General features: G+C 61.2%; 2 protein-coding genes across 3 annotated transcripts in view; one reads left to right on the top strand and one right to left on the bottom strand.

Moving 5' to 3' along the window:
- Positions 1-809: 809 nt before the first annotated feature.
- On the top strand, positions 810-4,930 carry LOC119112337 (zinc transporter foi; the record flags this gene model as incomplete). The annotated part of the gene is given in 4 exon segments (XM_037236472.1): positions 810-976; positions 1,296-1,644; positions 1,926-2,113; positions 4,219-4,930. Coding segments are annotated over 4 exon segments (857 nt in total), but the record flags the coding sequence as incomplete, so codon positions are not given.
- Positions 4,931-7,085: 2,155 nt separating this feature from the next.
- Positions 7,086-22,336, bottom strand: part of LOC119112133 (inactive tyrosine-protein kinase transmembrane receptor ROR1) — a 32,280-nt gene continuing 17,029 nt past the window's right edge. Inside the window, exons 1-11 of one of the 2 annotated variants that reach the window (XM_037236173.1) lie at positions 21,280-21,304; positions 15,869-15,962; positions 13,638-13,978; positions 13,256-13,340; positions 11,570-11,855; positions 10,602-11,152; positions 10,024-10,232; positions 9,200-9,547; positions 8,717-8,852; positions 8,200-8,332; positions 7,086-7,656 (exon numbers count right to left, since the gene is read on the bottom strand). In XM_037236173.1, the coding sequence (XP_037092068.1) occupies positions 7,201-7,656; positions 8,200-8,332; positions 8,717-8,852; positions 9,200-9,547; positions 10,024-10,232; positions 10,602-11,152; positions 11,570-11,855; positions 13,256-13,340; positions 13,638-13,978; positions 15,869-15,885 (2,562 nt within the window). In that variant the 5' untranslated portion in view covers positions 15,886-15,962; positions 21,280-21,304 and the 3' untranslated portion in view covers positions 7,086-7,200. Of the gene's footprint in view, positions 7,657-8,199; positions 8,333-8,716; positions 8,853-9,199; positions 9,548-10,023; positions 10,233-10,601; positions 11,153-11,569; positions 11,856-13,255; positions 13,341-13,637; positions 13,979-15,868; positions 15,963-21,279; positions 21,305-22,336 lie in introns of those variants that run through there. The other variant, XM_037236172.1, reaches the window with a different exon arrangement.

Raw genomic sequence — 22,336 nt, 5'->3', positions numbered from 1 at the left:
CTCTCTTCTCTCTTCTCTCTTCTCTCTTCTCTCCCGCTCTTTCTCTGATGCTTCTGTTATATGGTTTGATTCAAACTGTGTCAGGCTGTAGGAGAGTGGAGACCACACGATAGGAATCCCAGCCTATCAGTCTTAAACAATGATGTGATCAAACTCGTGCTATCGACATGATCCAATTTTGATTAGTCCGTGTCCTTCTCAACTTCCACAAACATTTCTTCAAAGTCAAACCCTTGCATGGAGATGAGTCCTTTTCTGCAGGTTATCTAAAACATCACGCAGCTTGGCCTAATGATGAGTTTATCTGGAGCCATCGCCACCGTCGATTATTGATCCTTTTCCGGTGCGTCATGTCCTGGCGTCATGATCATTTGTACCACTCAAGTTCCCGGAAACATCGGGGCTTGTGCTATTGCTAGCCACGTCAATGGAACCGAGTTCCTGCTCCAAGCGGCCCAAATGTGATAGAATCGGATCAAAGGCGGGGGGATTCCGGACATTTTGATTGGACAATATTAGCATGCTGCGGTTTATCTTCCGTGCAGTCGCCGCGGGTCTTTGCTCTCAGCTCTGGACTCAGCTGTGATCTCAGTGCCAGTGTGGGCTCCGCAGTCGCTGGCACCCCACAAAAGGGTGCGAGACGACGCGTGTCGCGTTCCCAATGACAAGCATCCCTCACGACCCTTGCGGATAGGGCTACGACCTCACGCTGTCACTGCGTGGGTGGTCCAACTTGCCGTGCTCCTCGCTGGTCCAGTCTGCATGACCGGCTCCCGTGGCGCGAGCTCACGGGCCGGTGACGTCGCCAGGTCTGAACGACTCGCATGATTCGTGCCACGAGGATCAGGAGCCCAACGCGGACGACAAGAACCACAACCTGACGCCGGACTGCAGCCAGCCGCTGGCGGCCGGCTCGTGCGCCCAGACGGCCCAGCCGGACGCCGCCGACCGCAGTCGCCAGCCGCGCCCCGAGCCGGTGAGGTGCTGACGGAGCTGGCCCTCCGTCAGGACGGGACCTTGTCGGCCGCGTCTCGGTCTGGGGGAGGTGATGCGCCACCGTCCACCAGGGCAGTCTCACGAGCCGTGCTACGAACGGGCGGGAATGTGCCGGCCGGCGCTAGGTAAGGACTGTCGGCCGGCCGGCGCTAGGTTAGGAAGGCTGTCGGTCGGTACGGGCCGGGTGACACGTGCTCGCCCTGGAAGCCGGCTCTGACTGACATCCAGCTGCTGTATCTGAGCGGTCTGCCTGGGGTGTCCCCGTTCGTCTCTGATCTCGGTGCCGGTCGGCTCTGCAGCGGCCCGACGGCCCGGACGCGGCCGTCTCCTCGGAGCCGGCCGGCCGCTCGGCTCGTCCCGACGAGGCCTGCGAACGCTTCAGCGCGCAGGAGCGCGTGGCGCACAGCAGCGACTTCACGGTCATCATCCACGAGCACGAGCACCGCCACCACGGCCACACACACACGCACGGCCACATCCACCAGCCGCCGAGCTCGGCCGCCGCCGTGGCCGGCATGGTGATCGTGGGCGACGGTCTGCACAACTTCACCGACGGCATGGCCATCGGCGCGGCGTTCGCCGCCGGCCTGGCCAGCGGCCTCTCCACCTCGGTGGCCGTCTTCTGCCACGAGCTGCCGCACGAGATTGGTGAGTCGCCGCCGGCGGCCGCTGGCGGTCAGAACGGTGGTGGTGTGGGATCTGCCGAGAGGTGATCCCGGGGCTCTGAAAATAGCGGTTACCCCGTGACATTGGTGACTGTTTACGCGTGCAGTGTTGGCAGCCGCTGTGGCGTGAATTGAAATACACGCTCCGGTCTTTTACCGGCGTGTGAGAGTGCGGGCATTTCGACGGGTGGCCCGGTCCGCCACTGCCGCCTGAACGCCCCTCTCTCTCGCGACTGACGGCTGTCTGCTGGCTCCGCCGCGCAGGGGACTTCGCCGTGCTGCTCAAGTCGGGCATGTCGGTGCGTCAGGCGCTCTTCTACAACGTGGTGTCGTCGGTGCTCTGCCTGCTGGGCATGGTGCTGGGCATGGTGCTGGGCAACATCGAGGCCTTCAGCAGCTGGGTGTTCGCGGCCGCCGCCGGATCCTTCATCTACATCGCGCTCGTCGACATGGTGAGTGTCGCCTATTCCCGGGGAGGGGGGAAGGGGTCGTTCGTATCCGTGCTCGTACGTGTTTTTTTGTATTTGCCGCTGTGTGCTGCTGCCGTAACTCTTAGTGAGGACTAAGTGCCGCACGAGATCAGTCGGCGTTTGAGGCGCCGGGCTGCTGTGTCTCGTCTCGCCTCGAGACGTGCACCTGATGTGGGGTCCTGGTGTACGCTGTTGTGCTCGTCTCGTCTCGAGACGTGCACCTGACGTGAGGTCCTGGTATACGCTGTTGTGCTCGTCTCGTCTCGAGACGTGCACCTGACGTGAGGTCCTGGTGTACGGTGTTGTGCTCGTCTCGCCTCGAGACGTGCACCTGACGTGAGGTCCTGGTGTACGCTGTTGTGCTCGTCTCGTCTCGAGACGTGCATCTGACGTGAGGTCCTGGTGTACGCTGTTGTGCTCGTCTCGTCTCGTAGTGATGCACACCTGATGTAAGGTCCTGGTGTACGCTGCTGTGCTCATCTCGTCTCGAGACGTGCGCCTGACGTGAGGTCCTGGTGTACGCTGTTGTGCTCATCTCGTCTCGAGACGTGCACCTGACGTGAGGTCCTGGTGTACGCTGTTGTGCTCGACTCGTCTCGTAGTGGCGTGCGCCTGACGTGAGGTCCTGGTGTACGCTGTTGTGCTCGTCTCGTCTCGTAGTGGCGTGCACCTGACGTGAGGTCCTGGTGTACGCTGTTGTGCTCGTCTCGTCTCGTAGTGGCGTGCACCTGACGCGAGGTCCTGGTGTACGCTGTTGTGTTCGCCTCGTCTCGTAGTGGCGTGCACCTGATGTAAGGTCCTGGATCGCGGGCGTTGATTGGTTCAGCGCGCGTTGTATTGCAGAGCGCCTCGGGTTCTTAATGGCCTCATCAAATCCATCTTCATCAGAGCTGCTCGAAAACAGTCATCTTTGGAAGCGTCCGGCTAAAATGGAAGGAAAAAAATGTAATGTTTTCTACATGGACTGTTCGTTGACGTAACCACTTACACATTTGAACATATTGCGCTAGTGAATATCACGTAGAGGCAGTTCCTACCGGCGGTACTGCAGTCAGAGCGAGTCCTACTGTACGATGAAGACTTTTTTCGATCGGGCTAGCTGTCCACATTTTAACAAGCAATATCTTCGCAACCACAAATTGCAGGTCCATGCAGTTTGCAGCAACAGGCAATGCCATTTTTTTTTCAAAGCAATGCTGTGTAAATCTTTGACCATTTATACGCAGGCTGTTTGATCAGGCCGGCTCTTCCTGTAACAGTGCAGTGCCACCAAGATTTTATATCCCCACTTCCATCAGATTAGCATGGAAAAGGCTGAGTTTTCCGATAGCGAAATAGCTGGCAGTTGCTCCGAAGCTGGGTCCACATCTTGGCGCCCCGGGGTCGTGGCGGTACGAGACTAACAATGGCTAGCAGGAGAGAACGGCCAATCGTATTAGCACAAATATGAGTCGATGCATGCAGGCTCTCACGTGCTCTAATGCAAACTATGAACCCGGCCTGTTTCGGGGTCTTTGTAATATTGATGTCAGATCTCAGCAACCAAACCAGATGAAGACGTGAAATAAGTGTCACGTTGTAGGCTGATGTGCCGGGTGCATCCCACTAACGAGTCTCCCTCCCCCTTATGGCTTCGTTCCCTCCCACGCCGCGCAAGTTGCCCTGCTGGCACTGACACGTCATGCCAGGCAGTTTGGCGCATGTACCAAAAGCAAAAGGACTTCCGAGTGCTGGCGCCGAGCTGTTCGATCCGTCGGAAGGATGATCGTGAGCCTGCTCACGGTCGCGCGCCCTGGCGCCGAGCTGTTCGATCCGTCGGGAGGATGGCCGTGAGCCTGTTGACAGTCGCGCGCCCTGGCGCCGAGCTGTTCGATCCGTCGGAAGGGTGGTCGTGAGCCTGTTGACAGTCGCGCGCCCTGGCGCCGAACTGTTGGATCCGTCGGAAGGGTGGTCGTGAGCCTGTTGATCGTCGCCGAGCTGTTCGATCCGTCGGAAAGGTGGTCGTGAGCCTGTTGACAGTCGCGCGCCTGCCTCCCGTCCTGTCGTTCTCTGCCGACTGCTGATACGGCTGTGCTCCTGCCGGCCAGGTGCCGGAGCTGACCGCTGGCAGCGGCGATTCGCACTCCAGCCCGTGCCGCCAGCTGACCGTCCAGCTGGTGGGCATGAGCTGCGGCGCCGGCATCATGCTGGCCATCGCCATCTACGAGAACGACCTTCACACCCTCATCGCGGTGGTGTGAGCCATGCGCCGACCCGGTCAGCGCGCGGGAGCCGCACCGCCGCCATGGCGCTGCCAGTGGGCAGCCGTCTGCGGCAGCTATATCTATACCGAGCTGTGCTGTTTTCATCGTTACCGCCTGTAGCTCTAGCCCACTTGGGGCACCGCTCTGGTCTGCTGCCGACCAAGCCACCTTAGCGGCAGAGTCTGCGTTCTTTCCCGGGCAGCTGTCGGGCAAGCGTGCTCGCCAGGTGCAGCTTTGTGTAGCACGCGCTGTCCTGTGCGTAGAGCTTCCGCACCGCGGCCCGTTTTTATGATTTTCCTCGGAGATTGCGTCAGTTGAACGCCGGCTGTGGCTCTTTGGCACCTGTTGTCTTCTTTGTCTCCACTTGGTCGTGGTGTCTCTCCCTTCCGAGTGCCTCAGGGCGGGGCTGGACGTCGTCAGGCGCTGGCTCTAGTCCACGTGCGTGGAAGCGTGCTCTGGTGTGTGCGACGAGCGTATGCGCGCGTGCCGTGTGCTTTTGTTCCGTTCGCGCCATCGTCGCAGAGGCGGCGGGCGCTGTGTGAGAGCCAGAGCTGCCAGCTGCTGGGGGGGGGGGGGGGGGAGAGGGGAAGGGGGGACCGGCGATTGTACTTCCACGGACCGCCGTGTGGAGCGGGTGGCCAGGGCCCAGGCGGCTGTCGGCCGCGCACCGCTCTTGTCCAACTCGAGCGTTTTTTACATCTATTCTGGTAATCAGAGTGCCATATTTTTCGAGGTGTCATGGAAGGGTTTGTCGCGACCAAGACCGCCACGGAGATTGCATTGTGATTTTTTCTCTTTTTTTAGTAGCTTTTTTGTGTGTGATCGGTGCAGAAGAACTAGACATTTCGCGGACGTTGTTGTGTTCTGAATGTGAAACGGGACATTTCGGACTGCTTCGCAAATTGACGAAAGGTTGATTGACACTACTTAAGCGCAGCGTAGGGCACCCACCAGCATGTGGTGCAGCCCAGCCCTCTCTTCAGCCAGACCCGCTGGCGGACCAACGGGAGGCTGTGCCACTGGGTGTATAATCGGAAAGCTACAGCTGCAGTACATTCGACATTCGATTCCCAGCCGAATCGGGCGAGGCTCTACATTGGTGCTGATATGTTGGCTCGGCGGATGCTGCACTACTTAAGATGCTTTGTGACGGTTCATTTAGTCTGCTTGATTCAGTCACTCCAAGACATTGTGGAGTTATTTCGACTGTGTGAGGTTCTGCGGGGTGTTAATGTGGGTTTGGCTGAGGAGACGGAAGCTTGGGGGTTGCATATTTTACTTATTTTGTACCGTGCAACGCGGAGTCATTTGAATCGTCCATAAGTGCTGGACTGTTGTCTCGGCCGCCCTCCACCGCTTCCCGCTCTCGTCTGCCATCCCCTCGGCCGAAACAACCATTCGTCTCTCTGTAGTCTTCTATTTCCGCGAAAGCAGGTGACTAAAGACTTAGGACTTCATACCTCTCGAGACATGCGGCTCCCTTGGACATATATCTCGGCTAATGCGATCAGGACCAGGCTGATAAGCAGCAGGGTTTGGTGTGAAGACCAGGACGTGTGCATGCAGTTAAGTACGTGTCATGGGTGTATGACACAGTCTATGAAAACGAACGCGCGTCTACAAAAGTGGTCACTTCAAGTATGCATAAGTTTGGGCTAAATTAGAAAGCACACAAGAAAGTGAATGCAACTCAATGTAACTAAAGTGTTTAAAAGTGGTCGTTTCGTATTTGTTACCCAATAATGAGTATACAAATGCGTCCGCGAACGACTTCCGTGTGCTCATTTTATACTGCACCCGTGTCCCGTTCGTCGGGGAAGAATCACCCGATGTGACGTGTGGTCTCACCGGTCTTGTTATCTAATTTGCCTTAGGCCTTGCTAGGGCAAATTAGGCCGGTTATTGCTGGGCTGGTTTCGTCTTCTGTTAACGGAGCCATTCGGGTTTCATCATGCCTTTGCATTCTCCCCGCGATGCTACCCACGATGCGGTATCAGGACAGAAGCCTCAGCACCAAGAGTCACCTCCAACATAACACACGATGTTGTTGGATCAGGAGTTGTTTCTCTTCCGGAACAGAGTGGAAGCATTCATAAGCCTCAGCTGGTGTGGTTGTAAAGCAGAAAGGAACGTTCGTTTGGTGCTCAAGAGCGAAACTTTGCAAAACAAGCAAGTGGCGCTGGTCTATCTGACCGCTTAGTATCGCGGCAAACTGTCTCGACGCTTGGCCCGTAGCTGGCGAAGCACCCGCACCGCGGACGCAATTGTGGCGGCGAGCATCGCTAATCACCGCCGCTAAACCGCTGCACCGCCAGTCACTGTTCTACATACCATGTACAATGTATTGCATGAATGGATCGAACACACACACCGAGCCGTCTCGCTGATAAATAAACACAACTCAGATCTGTGACCGTCTGGGCGGGCGTGGGCGGCGGCTCGCCTGCGCCCCGCGCGTGCCGGCCGGCCCCGCCGCGGCCGCGCGCCGTCACTCCATATAAAAGTAACAAACTTTGGTTGACTCCATCGCACCGCGCAGCGCCATCCGGCCGCGTCCTCCACCGACGGCCCGGTCCCGCCGGTCGGCCCCGCTGGGCCTCGGTCCGTGCCTCCGGCGGTCGGCCGTCGCCGCCGCCTCCGTCTCGGGTCCCAAAGCGGCGGTCGTCCCGACGGCCGGCGCGCCGCCTCCGTCCCGAGTCCCGAGGCGGCGGGCGTCCGGACCGCCGGCCCCGCCGGGCCTCGGTCCGTGCCTACGGCGGTCCTGCCGGCGCGCCGCCTCCGTCTCGAGTCCCGAGGCGGCGGGCGTCCCGACCACGCCGCGGCGTCTCACACGTTCGATATCTTGGAGTCGGGGATGACGGGCCAGTTGTCGGCCCGTTTGACAGTGGCGGCCGAGCCGGGGGTGCCGGGGCGGCCGGCGAACACGGGCGGCCCCTGGCGGTGGCCGGCCGGCGCCGGCGGCGGCGGCGGCGCGCCCTGGCCGGCGCGGCTCAGTGAGGTGCTGCCCGTGTTGTTGCTGGGCCCGGTGCTGCTGTGCTGGCTGCCGCCGGCCGAGTACTGGCTGTGGTGGGACGGCAGGTGCGTGGCCGTCACATCCGGCATGCCCTGCCACGTGCGCAGCCGGGCGTGGATCTCGCGGAACGTCGGCCGCCGCGACGCCATCTCGTGCCAGCACTCGATCATGAGCGCGTACATGATGGACGGACAGTCCTCGGGGCAGGGCAGCAGCTGACGGCACCGCACCATGTCCATCACCTCGGCGTTGTTGTACCCGTAGTACGGCTGGAACGGAAGGCGTCTGTCAACGCACCGCCAGGCGGGCGGACCGGCCGCGCCCTCTCTGACCACTTTTGGCGGGTCGGCACCACTGGTATGCGGCTGACCAGTGTTCCACATTCACACGATTTGCTTTGCAATCGCGTGACCTCTTCGTTTACTGTTCTGCTCGCATGGGCACTGATACACGAAAGCACATGGGACCCAGGGCAATTTCTTTGGATGGAAACAATTCAGCGCAAAATCAAACATCCCCGCCAGTTTCATCAATTTTATCACTCTTGTTAATCTTTACGGTCAGATCTTCCGGTCTTTCGTCATCTTTTCTTCTTTTAAATGTGTTTGTCGATGCTTTAAAAAAATGATTTTTCATTGAAGTTAAGAGCAATTTTATAGTGGTTCTGCGCACATTAAAAAATACCATGGAACGTTTGTTGTACACAGTGAGACTGCAAACCCGTGTGTTGCACGTTTGTCGCCTGATTCCGAGGCGAGCGGCCGCCGGCCGGCGGCTTCGGAGCAGGCAAGACCGGGCGGGCCGGCACTGACCTGCAGGCCATAGCTGAAGATCTCCCAGAGGAGTACGCCGAAGCTCCAGACGTCAGACTCGGTGGTAAACTTGCCGTACAGGATGCTCTCGGTCGGCATCCACCGCACCGGCAGCAGAGACTTGCTCTGCACTCTGTCAACGGCCGGACACGTTACTTCCGAACTTACGGCGGCGGTCAGTACAGTATTGCTGCTGGAATGCACGGGTGTAGGTATGTAGGTGTGTTGGCATATAGGGTAACCGCTGAACGGCATAATGCGCGCCAAGGAGCGGCGGTTGCAGCGGCAAAGTCCAACAGCGTCAGCAAAGACAAGTTTGAGGCGATAAAGACACACAGATATCAAATAATTTAAAACTTGCAGCACGTTTGTGAGTTCATATTTGATATCTAACACAAGTTCCTACATCCGCACGCCAAGTTCGTACAAGTTATCACGTTATCATCGTAAGCTTAGCTGCGACAGCAGCTTCGCATTGGCAGCCATCAGCTGCTGGTCAGCTCAGTCCCATGCCCACCTGTAGTAGTCTGAAGAGTAGATGTCGCGCGACAGGCCAAAGTCTGATATCTTCACTGTCAAGCTGTCCCCGACCAAGCAGTTTCTGGCCGCTAAATCTCTATGCACGTAATGATGACTAGCTAAAAACTCCATCCCTGCAAACAACGAACAACCTAATTAGGCCCCACTCAGAGTATTCCACTTGGAGCACCAGCATCAGCACTCTCCCCCAACTTTGTGCAAAAGGAGCTGCCGTAGCCACTCAACGGCAAACTTCAGTCAACTTCGAGGCTTCACCGCACAATCATTACTGCGTTATTCTGACTTTCAGCATATCACATGCTTTTACGATTTGATGCTGCAATGGCCTGCCCTGCCCAAGCGCAGCACAACCATTCGCCTGCAGAATAACTCAACCAAACCACTGGCCTGACCGGTCCCTTCCAAGCCAGTTGCCCGGACAGATGGCAGCACTGCGGCAGGTGGCAGCAGCGTCGCGCACCTGCGGCCACCTGGGCGGCGATCAGCAGCATGTCCTGCTGCTCGAGCGTGATGACGGCGCCGTCATCGCTGCAGCCGGAGACGTCCGAGCGCGGCGAGTGCAGCGTCAGAAACTCGTGCAGGTCGCCCTGGCTCATGTGCTCGAAGATCATGCAGCGGGGCGCGTCCCGCAGCACCACGCCCAGCAGGCAGACGATGTTGGGGTGCTGCAGGTCGGTCATCAGCTCGGCCTCGCGCGCGAAGTCCTGCTGCGTCTTCTGGCCGGCGCCCTCCTTCAGCGTCTTGATGGCCACGGGCAGGACACCGCCATCGCCGTGGAAGCCGACCAGCTCACCGCGGTACACCTTACCTGCGGGGCGGGGGGGGGGGGGGGCGTCAGACAGCGCGAGGGCAGCAGTGCGGGCCGGCAGCCCAGCAGCCGTCGCTCACCGAACCGTATGGTAGAGAAGGGCACTGAGTCTCTGTAGCACCACAGATCGAGGCCGACCGAACGTCGCGGCGTCGTTTTCCCGGCGCCCGTCAGTCGACGCCAATGTCATCGGCGATTGTCCGCAGCTCGTGAGAAAACTTCGCCTCATGGCGACGCTCAATGGCCTCCAGTCGCTCAGAATGGGATATAAATAAAACGGAGACGATCGGACGACCAGATAGATAAAACGGAGACTTGGAGTGGGGACTCCCCGGCGCAGAACTACCAAAGTTACAGGGTTATGACTCAAGCAGCTGAAGGAGGCGACAGCTATCTGATGAAACATCGGGACGGCAGCCTACATCCGCCTGTTTCGGGCCAGAGCAGCAACGTCCAAAAAAGTGTTTGACACTCACCAAAAGCACCCTCTCCCAGCTCTTGCAGGAAGCGGACCTTGTGGATGGGGAACTCGCGCGCGCGCTGCTTGGGCAGCAGGGCGCTCATCTCCACGGGCGCGGCGCCGGTCGCCTTCAAGCCGTAGGTGGGCGAGGCGGCCTTGCTGCGCATGCGCCGACAGACGCAGCAGCCGATGATCGCCAGGATGCACAGGGCTAGGAAGCCCACACTGCGGGGGGGGGGGGGCGACGTCAAAACTGTGCTGGAGGACAGTCAGCAGCCAGGCGCACGGCGGGCACGCGGACCGAAACACAGTCAAATATGCAGCGTGATTAGGTACGTGATAGCCCCAGGCTCATGATATCATATTGGATAGGTGAGTCATTTGCAGCGGATGGAGTAAGATATGCAGTCAAGAGAACATGCGTTTCATCGATTTGCAATTCGGCGCACGAGGTTTTGTGATAGCATGACAGTAGCATTCACTGGCTTTTACATACGAGAAAACAAAACAACCCTTCACTGACGTGACCCGCATGGCGGTTGGGCCGTGTGACAGATGAGCCCCAGACCGCACGGCAGCCGGCGGGCCGCTGACCTGGGCACGACGATGTACCAGAGGAGAGGGTCGGTGCAGCGCGGCAGGCCGCAGCGCTCGCGACCGCCGTCCGGGCCGCTCGTGTAGCACCACGGCTCGGCGTCGAGCCCGTCCCAGTTGCGGCAGTAGGCGTGGCCGCCGAGCAGCGCCGGCTGCCGCTCGGCCAGCCGGCCGTACTGCCGCTGCCGGCTCCACGGCTGGCAGGGCCGGCCCGAGGCGGCCATCTGCGCCGTGCCGGCGTACTCGACGCCGTCGGCCGTGAAGCAGGTGTGCTCGGCACGCACAGGCGCCAGCCGAGGCAGGCCGAGCCGCACGCAGTCGGCCGCCGCCGCCGTGCCCACCACCGGCAGCGACTCGCACACGGGCAGGTGGATCTTGAGCCCGATCAGCGGGTGCTTGAGCGCGATGGCGTACTCGAGCTTGCAGCGCTGGTCCTTGAGCGCCTCACACTCGTCGCGGCAGATCTGCTGGGCGCGCGCCGGCTGCGCGCGCGCGTCGCATGGCGGGAAGGCGGCCACGCACACCGACTGGACGGCGTGGTCGCCGCACGACTGCCGGACACAGGAGCGCGGCTGAGCGGCCGGGCCGACGGACGAGGCGCATACAGCACGCACATAAGCTTCCGCTCAAATCAGGGGCACGGCCAGCAACCTCTTCATTCAGGCGAACCGTTGTGCATACTTATTCATGCAAATTCATGTAAGGGCACAAGCCCTTTAAAATCATGCACTTCTACCATGGATCTGTTTCCAGGTGAAACAGATGTGTTAGGTCTGACTACTAGACAAGAGGTTCGGCACGGCAAAGCATCCATAGGCAGCTGCAAAGACGCGGAGCGGGCCCCTAAAGGCACATACAGTAAAGTATCGGAGCGTCCAATGCGACGTCACGTTCAGATTGGAGATCACACTGTCGAGACAACGTCGCTCAGATCCCCCGCATCCTGCGGTGACTAGCCGCCGGCCCACCTGGGAGAGGTCGGCCGATTGATCGATGACACTCAGCGCCGCCATCATGCGCTCCTCCATGCGCCGCTGGCTGTCCGTCTCGGCCACGAACACGGTGCGGTTGCGCAGGTGGCGCGCGCACGCCAGCCCCTGGTAGGGCTGACAGGTGCCCGCCAGGAGGCGCGGGCTGTCCGGCGGCTGGAGCGAGTGCGTCGAGGCGAGGTTCGGCACGAACTGGCCCGGCCCGTCGTCCGGCCCGGTCAGCAGACTGTGCAGACCCTCCAGACCAGCGTCCCCCGACGCGGGCCTGGAGACATCGCGGACAGCGCTGGGTCAGGTCGCGGTCAGATCAGCCGGTCCAGAGACGGCCAGCTTAGTCGGTCCAGGGACGGCCAGGTCAGCCCGTCCAGGGACGGCCAGGCGGGCGACGTCACGCTGGTCCAGTAGACACCGGCCATGCAGAGCTAGGATCGAAGCACGGATCGAGAGAGGCACAACACGAGCCATACAGAGTGTTGGGACCAGGAATATCAGTTCGATACAGATGTCAGAGCCGGCGCGCCAGCGTCCTGCCAAGGCCGCCTCCTGAGCCTGGCACTGGATGGTTATTGGGAGAAGTGACGCGGGCGATCTGTTCACATTGCCAACGAGCGTACGACAATGAGGCGCGCGCGCGCTGTGGGGGCTGTCGCCACCCGCGACACTTGACGAATCAATGAGCAGGGTCGTTTGGTTCCGCTGCAGAGATGACGTACTAGAGGGGCGCGTGCCCGTGGAGCAGTCAGGCCCCGCTCGCGACCAGAGACGGCGGGCACTCTGGCGCACTGCGACTAATCGGAATCGCGTCATCATCTGCAGCGGCGTCAGCGGACGCCATATTTCGTTGCAGCCCCGAAACGTGAGCCGGCCCGGCTTCGGCGCGTGTCGCAGCCCAGCTGCAGACGAGTCGCTGACCCCAGGGGCCGGGCCCGCCGGCTCGGAGCACACGCGAGGTGCGCGCCCGAAGCACAGCGGCACCGGAGCCGGCGGTTTGGCGAGCGGTGATGACGGCTGGTCCAACCCACGGCAGACCCGCCCGTCCCGCCCCGCCCCGCCCGCACCCTCAGACTTCGGGCGCCACGACAGACTTCGGGCGCCACGAGTGGTGACGTGCTCGCCAATGGAAAGCTCGACAGCGGGTGCCTCCCTACACCACGCGCGCGAGTCACCCGGCTCGTGGCGCGCGGTCGCAGCAGCGGTTGCCTCGCTGTCTCCCTACACCACGGATACGACAGTCATCTGGCTCGTGGTATGCAGTCGCGACAGCGGTGAAGCGGCGACAGGAGCTTACCGTATACGACACGTACTACTCTACAAGCGTGCGCAGCTACCGAAGTCGCGGTCGCATCGGACAAACGAGGGACTGGTACAAAGGCGGCGCCTGATGCCCGAGACCGGTGTCGGGGTCGGCAGCGGCTCAATAACTGACGTCGGCGGCCCGCTGACGTCACTTAGCGAGCCGCCGCCCTCTGCAGGACAGCAGGACGGAGAGGCCGGCAGGAGCAAAGGGCGGTGCTGGGATCAGCAGCGGCTCGCTTACTGATGTCAGCGGCCCGCTGGCTGAGCTGCTGGACAGAGAGGGCGGCGAGGGCAGAAAGCGGCCTGCAGTGGCCGGGTAACCGGTCCCAGCAACTATCGAAGTGCTCAAGTCGCCTGCGCGCAACTCACTCGATAGGCGACCCCAGCGCAGGGAAGTCGAAGATGGGCTTGACGGGCGGAAACGCCGGCACGTCCATAGATGTTTTGGACCCTCCTGAAAGTGGTGCAAGAAAGTGAGTATTGTCAGGGGTGAAGGATATGGCTCAGACATTGGCGCATGTCCTGCATGAGACATGAGTGATTTAAGCACAAAATACGCACAACCTTAAGAGAAATTAGAAAAACACGGCCATATCAGGCCCGCTCTTGATCAGCCAAGTCCACGACAATCCAGTCCCACGCCAAAGGCCACTGTGTGTACCACTTACACCGAAGCACAATCCACACCCAGCTGCCGTGTACGGTCCACCCCCACCAGCACAAGCGCGCCCTGCACAAGCCGCCTACTCACTGGGCCTGGCGGCCGCGTCGCCGCCGTCGGCCGGGTTGACGATGACGATGGCTGTGCTCTCGGCGCGGTGCCGGCCGTTGGACGCCAGGCACCGGTAGTAGCCCGTGTCGTGGGTGTTCACCCGCTCGATGCGCAGCCGCATGCGCCAGCCGTGCCGCGTCGGGTGCGCCTTGCGCATCTGCGCCTCGCCGCGCTCCAGCTGCGCGTGGTTTCGGTACCAGCGGAAGCGCGTGGGCGGCGGGTCGCCGGCGAACTCGCAGCGCAGCTTCAGCGTCTCTCCCGAGGTGAGCGTCAGGTTGCGCAGCGGCTTCAGAAGGCGCAGCGTCTGCTCGCCGCTCTCGCTGCCGGTGGGGACGGTGCGTCAGGCGGCGCGGCGGCCGGACGGACGGCTCCCGCGGTCTTCCCGATCCCAGCGGACCACACGGCGCGTGCCCGGGGTCAGCCGCCCCGCCGCGCTGTATCGACATCCCGTCAGAGTCAAATAATGCCGGGCGCGGCGGGGGGCCGGCGCGCGCCGCCAGCTCACGCGCTGATATGGCGGGGGGGTGTCACCCGCCATTGTCCGGCGCGAGCGAGGCGTTGGTGCGGCCGCCCAGGCGGCCGGGCACGGCGTCCGCCTGACCGTGAGAGGGGCACGCCGGCGGACGGAGACGGTACACAGGAGGCACGGCCGCGCGCTCAGGCGCGTGAGGCGGCGCCGGCGTGCACACCGCACAACGGCCGCCCCCTCGCCGGTCACCATCGCTCAGCGCACCCGCTGGCGAGCGCGGAACAGGCGCGCACAATGGGCGGCGGCGGCGGTGCCGATCACCACGCGCGACGGGGACCGATGGTGGCCCATCGCCGACACGGGCTAAGTGGTCCGCCGGGACGGCCTGAGGTCGGCCTGACCGATCGGTGTCGATTACCGGAGCGGCCGACATGGTGTCGGCGTGAGGGTCGTGGCGCCGCTCGGTCCCCGATCGGTGCTCAACGCTCAGCAGACGCCGCTGCGGCTGAGGAGAGCACCAGGGAGACTGTGGTCGAACGTGCAAGGGGATGTTATGTCGAAAGGTGCTCAGATGTGCGCAGGAGGATACGTTTATTCATAGGCCGGAGACGTCAATGTCTAAAATGCCGAATTTGTCCCGGTTCAACACGGCATTTCGCCACTGTTTGCTGCACGTGGTCAAACACTTCTGGTCGTGCACCCCACCAGAGCCGGCGGGGCGCTCACGAGGGCTGCGATGCTCGGCCGGCAGGTCCTCAGCACCGAGCCCAGGCGGATCCTCAGCACCGAGTCCCGGCGGGTCCTCAGCACCGAGCCCCGGCACGTCCTCAGCACCGAGCCCCGGCGGGTCCTCTGCACCGAGCCCTGACGCGCCGCCTTAGCTCATCACCAGGCGGCCGAGTGAGGCGGATAGCGCTAACCAGACGCCGTGAAATGTTTGACGTTGCGAACGAGTCGGCCAGGCTGCGTGTTTGTCTTTGCAGGCCGTGCTGACAAACGGCACGTCAGCGTGTGTGCGGTCCGCGGTGTCGACCGGCGGCCGCAGGGCCCCAGCTGGGACCCACCCCCAGGGGACCGCCGGCGCGGCGCCGCTGGGGAGTGGCAGGGCGCGCCGCCGTGACGGCCGCCGTGCAACAACGGCTGCATCGGGCTGCAAGAACGCAAACCAACGAACTGAAAGGCAGGGTCTCGTGAAAGGAACTAAAGGGTTAATAACTAATACTGAATGACTTGTTCTGCTCAGTGCGACACCGAGAGACACCGGAATCACCTGAAAAGGGCAGCAAATAGAGAACGTAATGACATCATTCAGCCGCTTGAATGTGATCCTCACTTGCGCACGGGGTGGGTCGACAGGCGCTGTCATTATCAGTTACATTGTGGTGGGAACCCATCAATATCACTTGCGTGATTAGATCTCATCGGTCGACATATGCGTCAAGGTGCAAAAACAACACAATTAGTCTTGATTAATGACAAAGAGTAAGCGCTGGAAAACATGGTCCGGAAGTCGTGTAGGCAGCTGAACAGCTATGAGACTACCACAAATGCCGTGAGTGTCGGCTGCTACTGAGAGAGCATTTAATTACCGCCCGTCTCTTAAATGGCGATATTCGGGTCAAGCACATGCTAAAGAAAGAGAACAACAACCACGTGCCATTTGCACACGGGAGCAATGCGTTCCCGACGGTACTGAGCTCAGCTGAGGTGCGGCGCGAGCCATCCGCGGACGCAGGCTCACCTGCTGTTGACGGGCATGTCGTCGTACTCGTCATAGTCGTACTCGAGCGCCTCTTCGATGCGGCCCTCGCCTTCGACGCTCTCCTCATTGATCACTGCAAAAGAGACGGCGCGCGGTGAGTGTCCCTGTCCCCAACGGCTGGGCGGGGAAGGGCGGCGAGGTCGAAACAGACTGAGGAAGCTCTCTGTCCCGAACGACCGGGCGGGGAAGGGCGCGGGAGGTCGGAGCAGACTGAGGACGGCCGGGCGGGGAGGGCGGGGGAGGTCGGAGCAGACTGAGGTAGCCCTCTGTCCCGAACGACCGGGCGGGGAAGGGCGCGGGAGGTCGGAGCAGACTGAGGACGGCCGGGCGGGGAGGGCGGGGGAGGTCGGAGCAGACTGAGGAAGCTCTCTGTCCCGAACGACCGGGCGGGGAAGGGCGCGGGAGGTCGGAGCAGACTGAGGACGGCCGGGCGGGGAGGGCGGGGGAGGTCGGAGCAGACTGAGGAAGCTCTCTGTCCCGAACGACCGGGCGGGGAAGGGCGCGGGAGGTCGGAGCAGACTGAGGACGGCCGGGCGGGGAGGGCGGGGAGGTCGGAGCAGATTGAGGAGGCAGACTGAGCCCCAGACGGACAGGCAGGGCGGGGAGGTCGGAGCAGACTGAGGAGGCTCTCTGTCCCAGACGGCTGGGCGGGGAAGGGCGCGGGAAGTCGGGGCAGACTGAGGGGTCTCTCTGTTCCAGACGGCCGGGCGGCGTAGCGCGGGGTAGGTCGGAGTAGACTGAGGGGGCAGACTGATTCTCAGAAGGACAAGCGAGGTAGAGCGGGGTAGGTCGGGGGAGGCCGGAGGAGACTGAGGAGGCAGACTGAGTTCCAGAAGGACAGGTGGAGCGCGGAGGCTGAAGCAGACCCGGATGCGCCGAGGCTGTCTGAGTGCAGCAAAGTTTGTCAAAGGAGGCGGATCGAGGAGACTGCTACCGCAAAGACAGGGTTTCAACGGACAATTCTTTGCAGGGAACAATGGTGTGAGGCACTGGTCGCTAAACACATCGATCTCTAGAAAGTAGGGCATGTTGGGGAAGCAGTGCAGCCTTGCGTCAGACAACTTAGCGGTATTGTGCCAAAACCAGCGCAGTAAGACAACACTGCCGAATATTTTAGCCGCCATGAGGCATGACAAAAATATAAGTTCAAATTCCATTCCACAAACACCGGAGCCCTTACCACGTCAGCAATTAGTCCTTAATGAAAACAAGGACGGCATTAATACGCTTAACCGCTGCGACGTTCACAACAACTGGCAGAGGCAGCCGACGAGTGGATGCTCTAGACGAGGACACCGGCAAGAAGAAGAGGCGTTGTCCGATCGGACGCGTTCGGCCCGGTCTGTCGACCGGCGAGGCTGTGGCTGACGAGGGCCACGCGCGGAGTGGCGAACGAGTGTCACGCGAGGCCGTGGCTGACGCGTACCTCGCGCGGAGCGACAGACGAGGGTCATGCACGAAGCGGCAGACAAGGGTCACCTACAGAGCGGTAGACGAGGGTCACGCGCGGAGTGGCGGGCGAGGGTCACGCGTGGAGTGGCAGACAAGGGGAGGCGTAGCGCGAGCGACGTGTGAGGGATCGATGGGAGCTTCCCCGCGCCGCGCGCCCCTCGGGGCCGTCACCTCAGGCGCGCCGGGGCGCGGGAGAGGTGGCCCAGGCCGCCGCCGCTCGGTCCATCCATCACGTAAACATCAGCCGAGGCGGCGCTAATGTTCCGGAAACGTGTCGGTACCGCGCCGGCGCCTCGGTCGCCGAGCCGGGAGCCCACGCCGTGCCCCGGCCCACCGGCCGAGCCGGCGTTCGGACCAGCCGCGGCGGCGAGGCTGGCTGCAGCGGCACTAGCGGCGCTACTATCTAGATCCGCCCGAGGACGACCAGCGTGCGAGGCAAGGTGTGAAGACAGGCGCAGTTGATAAGCGAGTCTTCCACGACGTCTGCGATGAAATCTTGACTGCATGATCGCGGTGTCGAAACATCTCAAAGCCCGAACCCCAAACATGTGCCGTTTTTGTATGCACTGGAGTCCACAAGGTTCGGATTGTCACACGGTGATAGCGATTCTCAGACACCCATGGAGCAGTCCGTGCATTCAGGTCAAGTGTCGGTATCAGTGGCCTTGCCGACGACCACTCTTGTAGCAGCTTCGGCTGAAGCAGCCGGCACCGCTGCAGATGGAACTGCTACGACAGAAGTCACACCATTTGGAATTCGGCGTCCCACAATAAAACCGTCAACAAATCGGCAGCGTGTACATAACCATCGAGCGATGAGACGGGCCCGTTCCCCCCGCTCCGAACGGTGCTGCTGCGCCGTTCTGTGTTGGCCCATCAAAGTCACAGATAACGACGTCTGAATCAATGTAACTGGTGAACTTTCAGTAATTGTGTGTGTTTTAAGACCGAGGATAATCCATACGTTGAGCTGGTGTCATGAGGCTGCTGGCCCCGGCACACAGGCGATAGAGTCATCTCATCAGCTCCCTCTTGTCGCCGACAGAAACATCGGCATGAGAAGTCCCTTACCCGTTGTTAAAAGTATAGTCACCTGCCGGAGCTGACCCTGCCCGGCCGCTGACACAGGAAGAGCTGGGAACAAATTATTTCCCTCGGCTATGTTTCCCTTTATGTTATCGACACACACGTCAACAGTAGCAACTCTCCCCTCTCTCGTTTCTTTCAGTTGACCAACGCATACAGTGGCAGACAAGGTCTTTCCTTCCTACTCGCCAACACAGACAAAAGCAAATCCTTCGCCTCTGGTCGCGAACGCCGCCAGCTCGGAAGCCCCGCGCCGGGACGATTACCCCGCGAGCAACAGGCTGCGAATCCGGGCGCTTATCACCGCCTAGTGGAAAGCGATAATTCCGCCGCTGCCCGGGCCGCGGAGGGATCCCACTGATTATATGTGAAATGCGCTTTTAATTAAAGCGTCTGAAGCATATAACTAGACTGTTAATAAACGGGGCGCCATATCGGGCAGGTCCATTGTTCGCCGCTCGGGTGTCAACGTTGTGGAAATTCGTGGAAACTAATTTCGCTGAAGATATATCTCTTGCCCTGCCTTCGTGATGTATTATGTCAGTTCAGTTTACCAACGAGACACGTGCTAATAGCCAGCCGTCAGTGCCCCGGAAAAGCAGCATACTAAAAAGCTAAAATATCGACGGAACGTATTTTTGTGAAGTTGATATCCTGCCACGGGGGGAGAGACCTCTATCCATGTAATATTAAAGTGGCATCCTGCCAGTCATCGCCCTGAGGTCGACTTAGGAAAAACAGGGGCGCCCCGGCGCGGCTCTGGCCATCCATCACTTGCCATTAACCAGGAAATTCAAGCCGGGCCGAGGGGAATGATGAGCCCGATTGGTGATCGATCTCCGAGCTGACTGCTCGCACAGCGGCCGGCGCCGGCGGTCGGCACAGCACAGCGGCCGGCGCCGGCGGTCGACACAGCGCAGCGGTCAGCGCCGGCGGTCGGCACAGCACAGCGGCCGGCACCGGCGGTCGGCACAGCACAGCGGCCGGCGCCGGCGGTCGACACAGCGCAGCGGTCAGCGCCGGCGGTTGGCACAGCACAGCAACCAGCGGCGACGGTTGGCCTAACATAGCGGCCGGCGCCGGCGGTCGGCACAACACAGCGGCCAGGGGCGGCAGGAAGCAGAGCACAGCGGCACAGTACAGCAGCCAGCGGCAACCACAGCAGCCGCCTGGCTGCGCTGGCAGATACAGCAGCCTGGATCCAGTGAGCAGACTGAACGGCCCGAGCAAAGTAAGCCGAGCCAGCAGCTGGAACCGCAGCAGGTGGAGCTCGGCTGACCGCTGACTGAACGGCCCGGGCAAAGTAAGCCGAGCCAACAGCTGAAGCCGCAGCAGGTGAAGCTCGGCCGACCGCCCCATAGAGTACAGCGCGTCTGACGAGGCGGGCAGGGCCGCGACTGAAAGCCAGCCCCACATGCCCTCACGGCCCCCAAGCTTCTGCTCCTCTGACGACTGAAGCTAACGGCCAGAAGATCAGCCCGTCCAGACTCCCGCTGGGCCCGACAAGAACGCGCCGAGCGCGGACCGTTCGTCCCGGGAGTGGGCCCGCAGCCGTATCGCGCCGGAACCGCGTTGGTAAACACAGCTGCACGGCGTGGGAGCGGGTCGGCTCTCCAGACACTTGCCCGTCCTCGGTCGGCCGGCCGGTACCGTTGCCTTTGCGGCCGGCGGTATGCGGACCCCAAACACCTCTTGACAGGGGCGCGCGAGTGGCGGGCCGTCGCAGGTGTTGGGGAATGCAGGGGTGTTTGTGGTGGGCGGTGTGTGCCCGCCTCGGCTGACCTGGCAGGTGTCAGCCCGACCCCCGCCCGTGGAGGTGCCGGTCTCCAAGCGGGGTGTTTCGGCGCAGTGCCGCGTCAGTGTCACCGGGCTCTTGATCGGTCCAGTACCAACCGGTCACCCCGACATTAAGTGGGATGAGCCCGCACTGACGACGGGAGAGGCGGATTGGTTGTCAGGGTGCAGAACATTGGGCTGGGGTCAAGGAGCAGTGCACCGGCGACACAAAAGGATGCCGCTTGCCGCGTCTGGGGGGGGGGGGGGGGGTCGTCGGGGAACGCCGCCCGCCACGTCTGGGGGAGTCGTTGGAGTTGATAACGTCGCAGCCGACTGGGAGTGCATTAACTTGTTAAACCAGGTGGTACACAGCGTGACGCGGATCAACCCGAGATTCTCATCAGACGTCCAGGGTTCGTCGAGTCCTCAGGGCAACAAAGACGGTATCGAACAAACGACGCACTCGACGGTATGAAGAAATGGGAGGCAGCTGAACGTCGGTGTCGGATTATTTGAAACCCGCGAGAGCACTTCGTCTGCCAATAAAACCGCTGTCATAAAATCCTCCCCGACTGTTTGCAAATATTCGATAGAGGGTAACGTCCAAATATGAAACTTACAAATGCAATATGGGCTATAAACCACTAAATGTAAGCTGGTGTTGAGAAAGTCGGTATTTCAGTGTAAATGTCATTGAAGTCACATGCATGGATCATAATATGAATGGGTGGAGAGAAAAAGAAAGCAAGCCAATAAGACGATGAAAGGAAACAAATAAAAGATAAACATCAACGGCGTATACCAGCCAAGGGCAGGCGGGAAAACATGACACCGGGCTTTACCTATAACACGCCATCCAGGAGAAAAGTTAACCTGCAAAGGGCCAATGTACAACTTACTAAATGGACACAATTCGCAATAATCTAACACACGCCGAGCAGTAACCAGCTGGGAGCCTGGGACAGTCCCAAATGATCCCGCTCCGCAGCCGAGGAGTTCTGCTCGGCGCGCGCCACTGGGCCGGACGTGACCGGGCTTGCCGTGACCGACCAGCCCGGACCCGTCCCGCCACTCACCCAGCGCTGCCCGGCAGCCTGGGAAGTGCCGTAATGAAGGCTCGAAGCCGCCTCGACTGGCGGGCAAACACTCGAGCGGCGCAGCTTGCGGCACAAAGCGGCGCGCGGCCCGCGCCGACAGCATCTGCGCTGGAGAGGCGGCCGCTCCCAGAGGGGGCGCAGCCGGGGTCGATGGCGCCGCCGGCCGCCGGCCGGGCCCTCTGTCCCCGGTGATGAGCGGCGACCGGTCCGAGGCTCAATCAGACCACGTGTCGGTTCTTTGTCGGGCGGCGACCCCGACGCCCGTGCGCCACGGTGTTTTGCACGGCTGGGCCAGTCGTCAGCACAGGCCGGGTCACGACAGGCGGGTGGAGCGAGCTCCGCCCTGCCGCCCGCGCTGGCGGAGGGGGGGGGGGGGGGGCGGGGAGCGTCGGGTCCGCCGCGGGCGCGTCAGGAGCGCGTCATCGCCCAAGAACAGCCCTCACCCGGGCTCAGACGCTGCAAACAGAGGCCACCCGGCCCGGTCTCACCCCAGGCCGCGATCTCCTCCGGCAAACAAGACGTCAGCAAACAGCCAGCGGCGCCAGAGAACGGGCGAGCACAAATGTCTGGTTTTTATCCGGCCGGAGTCGGGCATCTCGAGGGAGGCGGCCCGCCGATCAGACCACCCGGCCTCCGAACGGGCCGCGGCCGGCGCCGCATTCTGATGCGACCCGCACCCCTGCAGTCAACAAGCGCACGCGGGGAACGCCGGGCAACGCTAGAAAATTCAATAACGACACGAATCATTATGTGAAAGGAGACAGCGAGGGAGAGCAGTGGCACAGCAATTCGATTCTGGCAGCGCATGTACAATGACATTTTGGAGCTAGGTATTTTGAGCAGCTTTCCAGTGCCCTGCAATGGAAACGGACTTCCCATCTGCCGTCAACAGGAACTTAGGCCAAGTGAAATAAGAAGACAGAGCGAAGAGATCAACACCCAGTCTGAAGCTAACCAGTCATACTGTCCAAGCTATCTGTCCAGCTGTGCTAGCGGGTGGTGCCGACCAGCGAATGCTCGACGACTGAGTGTTCGA

This window comes from Pollicipes pollicipes, unplaced genomic scaffold, assembly GCF_011947565.3.
Source record: "Pollicipes pollicipes isolate AB1234 unplaced genomic scaffold, Ppol_2.1 Scaffold_7261;HRSCAF=8764_pilon_pilon_pilon, whole genome shotgun sequence".
In the NCBI taxonomy this organism is placed as follows: Eukaryota; Metazoa; Arthropoda; class Thecostraca; order Pollicipedomorpha; family Pollicipedidae; genus Pollicipes; species Pollicipes pollicipes.
Note: the sequence above shows the minus strand (reverse complement) of the source record. Positions and strands in the feature narration are given on the sequence as shown.